The following is a 9040-nucleotide window of genomic DNA, read 5'->3' on the forward strand; positions in this document are numbered from 1 at the left end:
ATCTTCAGCCATGTCTTCGATTCTGCGCTTCACAGTGTTAGCGGACATAGGAATAACTTTCAGTTTCTGGACAGCCTGTTTCCCCAAAACCTCTTCACAGGCTTTTAACAAGCAAGGCTTAATTAATTAATTCTTCTCCAATCATATATGGCTTTTTACTTTTAATGATTTGAAGTGCTATCAAATAAGAAGCCTTTACTAGGGACTCATCTATGAGGAAGAAGAACTTATTTACTTTTGCACACTTTCACACATCCTATGAAAATATTCAACTGGCTTCTTAGCTAAATCTGAGTGCTTTGACTGCAAGTGCCTGGTGAGTTTCAAAGGTTTCATGGCATCATTGCATAAACACTCAGAACATATGACACAAAGTGGCCGTGGATCCAGCTCACTTCCAGGTTCTTGAATAAATGCAAACTTCAAGTAGTCTCCATCGTATTTTCTTGAAACCTTGAACTTTTTTTTTCTCTGCCTCCAGTTGTAATGCTCTTCCTGATGGTGCATGGTGGAGGCTGTGGAAGCTCTGATTCATTGATCAACTCATGGTTACGTGAAGCATTACCAAAGAAATGCAAAATGCTTGGTTGCTTTTTCTCACTCCTTGTGGGTTTATTTTATTGAAATCTTAAACAAAACAAGAAATGACAGTTATCAAACTCAAGCTCTTCGATGCCATTAAATATCACACTGTGCAGTTAAAATAAAAACATCACTGGTCACTTACCTAAGAAGAGTATCATGAGGAATAAACACCAGTATAGTGTTGACAGACGACAATTCGCTTCAACAAAATAAAACAATCGGAAGAGAATCGGTATTCACAGGGGGTTTGATTGTTGTGATGGTATGCATGTGCTACTGAAGCCTGGCACATGCGTACTAGCATTTGCAAGCCACACCGCCAGTGGCCCGACAACAAAAGCATCCCTAAAAGAAAATTGTCAGTGATCCTGTGTCAGTGTCCAAATTTCTCCATGGACCATCAGTGGTCTACGGACCACAGATTGGCGACCTCTGCTTTATAGAAATATGTTGTGATAGGAAGCCATGTTGCAGGCCTATCTGTTTGGCAAACTGTTGACAAATTGAGCTCCCAAGTCAACAATCAGTAATACCATACTCAGAATACTGAGAATAACTGAAGGCAAAATAGAGGGGAAAAGAAGAAGAGGCAGACCAAGGAAAAGCTTTCTTGACCAAGTCAAAGACAGCATGGGTTTGAAGAGTTACCAGGAGGTTAAGAAGAAAGCCAATGACAGAGCGGAATGGAGGAAATTGCTGCTGAGCTACCAGTCCCAAGACTGATGCAACTGATGATGATACTGAGAATGGAAGTGCAGGGAGTCAACTACAAGTGCTACCTGCAGTGGATGACCCACCACTCTTTCAAACTGTCAGTTTCCTTCTTGCAGCCATTTCACCTGGACAATTGCATTGACTTGAGAACATTATATTCCTCCAATTTATACTAGCTACAAACATGTGACTCATTACATGGCAGGATGTACCTTTCCCATGGTGGTGGTGGTGTCTGTTGATTTCTTTCTTTCTTTCCAAGCAGTGTATAGTTTCATACCACCATTCTACTACTAATGCAATGTTTTTCATTCCTCAGACTTTACCAGTTGCATGACTTACATTAAATAGCCAGGACAATGACAATCTAATTTCTTTCACATACTCTCTTAACAATATGATACATACTGAGTAATAACTAATACATAACAGAGAAATACATCAAAGAAATAATATATTCAGTTTCCAAATTTGGTATGGTCAGGTATTCAATAAAATTATTTGTGCAAACATTAAACATAATATGACTATGTAGAAAATAATCCTGAAAATGAAACACATAAAATGTTGTCAATGTAATGAATATTTTTTATTAGTTGATAAACTTTGCACTGTCTACAGCATGTTGCAGTAGTTTTTGGAATGTTTCAGGGGCATTATATTAGTATTCAAGTGGCTTATTTCCAGAGAACTTTCAGAGCGCAGTCAATATAGGATATTCCAGAATGTTAAGATAATGTCAGATTTTGCCATAGCATCATAGCATCTGGACACATGGGAGGAAGGAATTGGATTTTATGCAGTTATTAAGGGATAACTATCTGAGACAGCATGTAATGGAAAATATTAGGGGACAGAGAGTGCTTGACCTAGTAATTGCATCTGAGAATTTGGCTATAACGAATATGACCACGTTGCCACCAATTGGGGAGAGTGATCATAGGGTCTTGACTTGGGAGGTGGCTAAAGGTGTGGAATTTACAATTAAGACAGTGTACATGTGGAATTATCGGGCTGGTATGTATGATAAGCTTAGGAGTTTGATTGGTTCAGTGCCATGGCATGTAAAACTGCAAGGGCTATATGTTCATAGTGCATGGGAGGCAGTAAAGAAGTGTTTGCAAGAGGCAATGGCTGACTGTATACCTAGAGTCCAAATAATAAACCAAGTAGGGGCTAAATGGATGAATAACACCATTAAGCTTGAGCTGCAAAAAACAGAAACAACTACTATGGAGGGAATTTAAGGAGAAAGGTGACCAGCAGGCACATGAACAGTATAAAGCGCAGGCCAGAAGGGTAACGAGTGAGTGTGGTAAGAAAAGCAAAAACGGATTATGAAAGAATTAGCCATGCAGGCTAAAGAGAATCACAAACAGTTTTTTCAATATGTTGCAAGTAAAAGAAAAAATGTATATGGCAGAATGATTTTAAAGAATGCCGATGGTAGGGAGGTAACCGAATCAGTTGATATAGTTGAATTAGTGAATGAGCACTTTGCAAGAGTATATCATCCAGGTGGTGACATTGCAGGAATGAATGAACCAATAGATTATATGGGAATTGTGGTGAATGAAGTGGAGGTGAATAGTCTATTACAAAACCTCAATGTCAATATTTCTGTGGGATTGGATGGTATACCAGCTCGTGTCATATGTGAAGTGGCTAAAGAATTGTCAGTGCCCTTGACCATTTTGTTTAATTTGAGTCTCGGGTCTGGGTTAGTTCTGAGGGATGGAAAGAGGGGAAAATAGTTCCACTGCATAAAGGAGGTTCCAAGACTGCTGTTGTAAATTACCGACCGATTAGCATATCAGGAATCGTTGTCAAGGTCTTGGAGAATTAGTCAACAGAAAAATACAGGATTGGATAGATGAAAATGGGATACTGTATGGGGGGACAACATGGTTTTGTGAAAGGTAGATCATGCCTCAGTAACTTGCTCACGTTTTATAACACAGTGACGGCTGAACTGGATAAGGATAATGGATATACAGTGATTCTACGGGACCTTGCTAAGGCCTTTGACAGGATACCACATGGAATTCTAATCAGTAAACTGCAGCATATGGGATGGATATAGAGTTGGTGAGATGGACAGGAGGGTGGTTGATGGAGAGATATCAGAAAATGGTTTATTCAGGAGTAGAGTCCGAAAGACAGCCTGTGACTAGTGGTGTGCCGCAGGGTTCTGTTCTTGGACCACTACTTTTCAATTTGTTCATTAACGATATAGGAAAGGATCTCAGAGGAAGTGTTCACTTGTTTGCTGATGATGCAAAGTTGGGTAGAGTAATAGTCAGTGCACAGGATGTCAAAATTTTGCAAGATGATTTGGATAGTTTGGAGGACTGGGATAAGGAAAATGGATGCCAATTTAATGTGACAAACTGTAAGGTTATGCATTTTGGTATGAAAAGATTAGCAGCAGTATATCACATTGGTAGTACCGTACTCCAGGGGATTGATGAGGTCAGGGATTTGGGAGTGTTAGTGGATAGAGAGTTGAATTTTAGGGGGCACATTGCAAAAGTGGCTAAATCAGCTCATCAAATCACTTGGTTGCTGAAAAATACTTTAACAAGCAGAGACAAACAAGTTATTGTTCCTCTGTATCAAGCCTTGATAAAACCCAATCTAGACTACTGTGCCCAAATATGGGCGCCAAGGTTTCTTCTTGATGGGAAGGAGGTGGAGAGGATCCAGAGACAAGTGACCAAGATGATAGCAGGTCTGTAGAATGAATCTTATGAGAACAGGTTGAAGATTTGTGGGTTGCAGAAATTGGTTGATAGGTGGAAAAGGGGAGATATGATTGAGACATTCAAATTATTGAATGGTTTCTATAAGATTAATTCAGAAGATATTTTTGAGAATAGGACTGGTGGTGGGAGGACTAGGGGCCATACATAGAAGCTGGGCAAGAATGTGGTTAGCAAGGGTGTTAGAGCTAGGTTTTTTACTTGGAGAGTGGTGAATGAGTGGAATAAGCTGCCAGAGTCTGTTGTGGGTGTCATGACTGTGAATGAGTTCAAGGCGAGGTGTGATAGATACTGCGTGATATGTCGAATAGTTGTTCTTGACATGATGTTAGGGCCTCCCTCGATGAGTCTGTTGACTCCCTGGAGTTGCCTGTAATAATAATTATAATAATCATTTACTGTGTCATGAAAGATCATGTTATAAATCATTTCCAGTATACAGTATTTTACTTGGATTTCTTTTTTAAGATTATTATTCTATCTTTTAATAATGCTAGCCACAGCTGGACTTGGATACATTAATTATGTTGCAATCACACAAACTACTTATTGGCTATTATGGTAGCTTATAACATCTTGTTGAAAATCAGTTAACTCTAAATACATCTAATATATATTAAGGCTGTGGCACATTATTTGTCACTGAGGTAGCATTTTCCTAGAAAAATGGGAAAATGTCCTGATAATTTTTTGTAATGCAGCAAATTCCACATTGAATATGGAACTTTAATTATTATTATTGTCTGAGATCCTTAAACTCATTTACACCAGATGCAATCACTACTTCAAAAGACAGTCTACTCCACACACATAAACTCCACAAAAACTGCTCTGAAAGAAAAATCTAGTTCTTCCCCTTTTCTTAACCACATGCAAAGACATTATGTCCCCATGTTCTCTCCCGACCTTCTCTATAATGAAAAACTTCATCCAACGATATCCTATAATATCCATTCAGATGTTTATAGACCTATGTCATGCTATCCCTCTCCAATTAACCAGAGTCTGTATTCCATATACTTGCAATCTGTCCTCATAATCTAAATTCCACAATCCCAATATAATCTTTATAACTCTTCTTTGAACCCATTCCACAGCTTGTTTATGCCTCTTGGAACCCAGGAGACAAAATCTGTGCAGAGTTGCAGATACGGTTGTATCAAGGTCTTGTAAAGAGGCAAAATGACTTCCTTACATGTGAAGGTGTGCTCCAACATCACAATTACCCTCTGAGTTGTATAGTATGGTGGGGGAAAAAAAAAACAGTACTGAATAATTACAATGATATGTGTTATGGAGTAAGTTGGTTTATTAACCACCTCACCGGCCATTATGGATCAAATACGGATACGCATACGCTTCGTATCCATCACATATTTCAATGTAATATCAATGGTATTAAAATTTTAATATGCACTTCGCATCCATGATAAACTCAACCTCTATAGACGTCGTGGCCAGTAGCGTGGTTAACAAAGAAATATATGTTTATGTGATGATATGTACATCCACAACTATCAGTGGAACATTGGTCAAATAAAGTATTAACAATAGTAAATTACATGCTCGAAATGGACACCTTTCAAGACAGGTTTCATAGCATATGTGAAGGTTCTCTGCATCTTCGAGAACAAGGGTTGGGACATCTGCTGGACACATCACGCAATTTTATCCCTTAGTTTAAGTTCTGAAGGTGGGTCATGGTGGAATACCCATTCCTTCAACATATCCCAAATGAAGGCATCAAGTGATTTGCTTTTCTAACTCTGTATGAAAAAAGAATAATGCTCAACAATAAATATCTTTTCTTCCAATGTCAACACCATTACTACAGCTAATTGCAATGGTGTATATACTCTACATGTGCTCTTCTATTAACGTGCATGCAGTCAAACAGCATATCTCATAGCACTATACCCAACACATAGTACTTTTTGATACCTGTCTGTCAACCATCTACTTATCTGAGTCAAGAGTTTATATTCTAAACCCACATTCTCCAGTTTATGCAACAGCCTTTCATGTGATATTTTGTCAAATACCTTAGGAAAATTCAACATTATCTTAATGTATCCATTCCCTTTATCCAACATGGCCATAACATTGTTATAAAATATGAGCAAATTGCTAAAACATGACCTCCTTTAGTTAACCTATGCTGTTCCTTGCAGAGTATAGGCTTGTCTCTCAACCCATTTCTGTATATAAGTTTTTATAAAAACTTCTATAAAATCTCCACCACCACCACACCAGAGATACCGAGAAGTCGGTAGTGATTGTCAGACACACTGGTTTCTGTGGCACACTTGTAAAATGGAACTATCATACCTTCTTTCCATTCCTGTGGTATCTTCCCTGAGCTGACACTCAAATTATATAAACCTATGAAATAGGTTTATATAATTTAACCAATGCAGATGAATTCAGAAGACCTGACCAATGCAGATGAACATGCCTTTAGCATATGTCCTGATATTCCATCCATTTCTGTTGATGAATTCTTATCCAGGTTATGCAAAAGATTTTCTGCTTCATTCTCATACACCTCTAATTCTTCATCGAATGTAGTAGTGGCGCTGTACACCATGCTGCATACACCTGGTTGATATATCTTAGCAAAATGAGCACTCATCAACAAAGCAATATTGGTGACAGAAGCTAATCTGACACTAGTACTAGTGTCAGATTAGCTGCATTCAGTAAAGTTATTCTTCACACATTCATTCTTTCTTTTACTTGCAGCATAACAATAAAATTCTTTTGGATTGCCTTTTAGCCTGCACAGCTAATTTCTTTTCATACTCCAATTTAGCTATGCACACAATATTAGTTACTTTTCTAGCATGTGCTTTATATATCTGCTGGTAGCTCAGTTGGCAGAGCGGTGGACTGTAGTAGTGTGTGTGTGTACCAGACATCCATGCCAACCTGGTTGGATGAATGATTAGCATATCTGCTCTCCACCAAAGGGCTGCAGGTTCAAATCCCACCATGGGCAGATAGACGTTTGTGATTGATTGTGAAAATACTAGTGGTGGATGGTAGATGGCGTTGGTGTAGATTATGATGGTAGTTGCGATTTGTTGTAGTCAGTGGATTGAGTGGTGGAGATGGAGAGTTGTAAAGTAGGTGCCCTCCCTCAATGAGTTTTTGGACTCCTTGGAGGTGTCATGTAATAATAATATTTTATAACTCCTCTTACTCTTATTCCCATAATGTTCCTTCCCTATGATCTTCTTCTTGTGAATCTCTTGCTTAATAATGTTGCACATCTATTTCACTTCTATGCTATTTATTCTTTGAACTTGCACTATAGTCGAAAATTATGACATGAATATCAATCACAGGATAAAAGTTAATTGTACTATCCACAGGAGAGATACTACAGTAATCACTATTACTATAATAAGTTGTCTTGGAATAAAAAAACTCCTGACAGGAATAATAATAAAGGATGAATTACATAAGAAGTATAATAAAAAGAATATCACCAAAATCCAGTTATAAATTCTAATGGCCAGAATGTCCTTAAACTGAAATGCTAACTTACCTACAATATACACTGCACTGTGATCAAAATGTTTTAATGTTTGCTCTGCATGAGGAGAAAGATACAATAACGTGTGATCTGGAAACAGTTCCAAATAGCTTTTTTCACTGCATGGTATAAACCACATTTTGTTACTTTTTTTCTTTATGTTATTCCATATATAGCTCTCAGATTTCATATTACACACATGGATGTCGAAAGGCTGCGTATTTGCTTGGTTAATTTTATACAACATCTGAATTTCACTAGCACATATTCTGTTTTCTCTTAAAGTCATATAAGGTTCGTAATCTAAGTCAATTATCAGTTTTTGCCCATACAGCACTGCACTTGCAAGCCTATTACGATAAAAGTTTGCAATCGATGGTGGTCGTATACGCAGAAACATCGAATTATTCCATAACCCATAATGTTCTTCATAGCCAGTACCACCCCAACCGGAATCCTCTGAATCTCTCTTCGTAATTAATCGATTTTGACGTTTGAATCGATCTGCATGCCTCTTTAATTCTCTCTTTCTCAAATAATTAAAGTAATCCTCTCTTTCGCTCAAACTACTGAAACTTAACAGTTCTAACATGTCATCAACATTCAGTTCTGATGGCACTGTACCACCCGCTAGTTTTAGCTCTTCATAATGTTTACAAATACGCTCCACCTCTCTTTCTTTATCCTTATTACATGAAAACAATTCTTGAAAACGAGAAGTATCGGCGATATGAACTTGTCTCATGCAAAAATTAAGAACACGATGGAGGCTGCATCCCGAATGTAGTCGCTGTAAACCATTTGAAATGTAGTATGTATACGTCATAAAATGATAGCTCATAGTAAAGTTAAGTAATGAGGGTTTTCGTTTTATGAAATGGGATGTGAATGAAGTGTGCATAATAACACAGTGTAGCACAGTCAGTATTAAACAGTAATGAGCGAATCCATTTCTTTAACATAGAAAAAAATTTAAAGAGTAATTATGAATGCTTTTAAAGGATAAATTGACAGTTATTATTATTACTCAAACATGAAACATTCATCAAAATAGGCATGCAAGAACTACTCTACCACCAAAGAAAGTAATCAACTTTCTATCCCTCTGGCGGCGAAAAACTAACTTCAATTTTATTTATTGAGGTAAAGAGCAGTAAGAAATTCATTATTGAAGAAAATATACCTCTTTTGGATATAAAAATATTTAAAAAAGGCAATAAATATGAAATATTATTTTATATAGCCAAACAGGAAAAGAGTGTTTACCTCTAAAATTAAAAAAAAAAAGTAAGTGATAAGAGCTACGAAAGCTTTGGTATCGCACTACTTAAAAAAAATAGCTGCTTAAGGGCCTCCATGACACAATCATCATGGGGAGTGGAAGCTTCACATATGGGCTTTTTTTCAATTCAAGGTGAGTAAGCAGATCTAATACGGAGGT

At 37.4% G+C, this 9040-nt stretch overlaps 1 protein-coding gene across 3 annotated transcripts in view; it reads right to left on the reverse strand.

The window, feature by feature from the left end:
- The window catches only part of LOC150109653 (mitochondrial ribonuclease P protein 1 homolog), a 76205-nt gene extending 67526 nt beyond the window's left edge, over positions 1 to 8679 (reverse strand). For all 3 annotated transcript variants that reach the window (XR_016549985.1, XR_016549984.1, XM_090409538.1), the window contains exon 1: positions 7612 to 8679. Coding sequence is in view for 1 of the 3 variants with exons in the window: in XM_090409538.1 (XP_090265664.1) it covers positions 7612 to 8500 (889 nt within the window). In the remaining 2 variants the exon portion in view is untranslated. The remainder of the gene's footprint in view (positions 1 to 7611) is intronic.
- Between the last annotated feature and the right edge of the window lie 361 nt (positions 8680 to 9040).

This window comes from Typopeltis vanoorti, chromosome 2, assembly GCF_054136105.1.
Source record: "Typopeltis vanoorti isolate ZY-2024b chromosome 2, IOZ_Tvanoo_1.0, whole genome shotgun sequence".
Classification (NCBI taxonomy): Eukaryota; Metazoa; Arthropoda; class Arachnida; order Uropygi; family Thelyphonidae; genus Typopeltis; species Typopeltis vanoorti.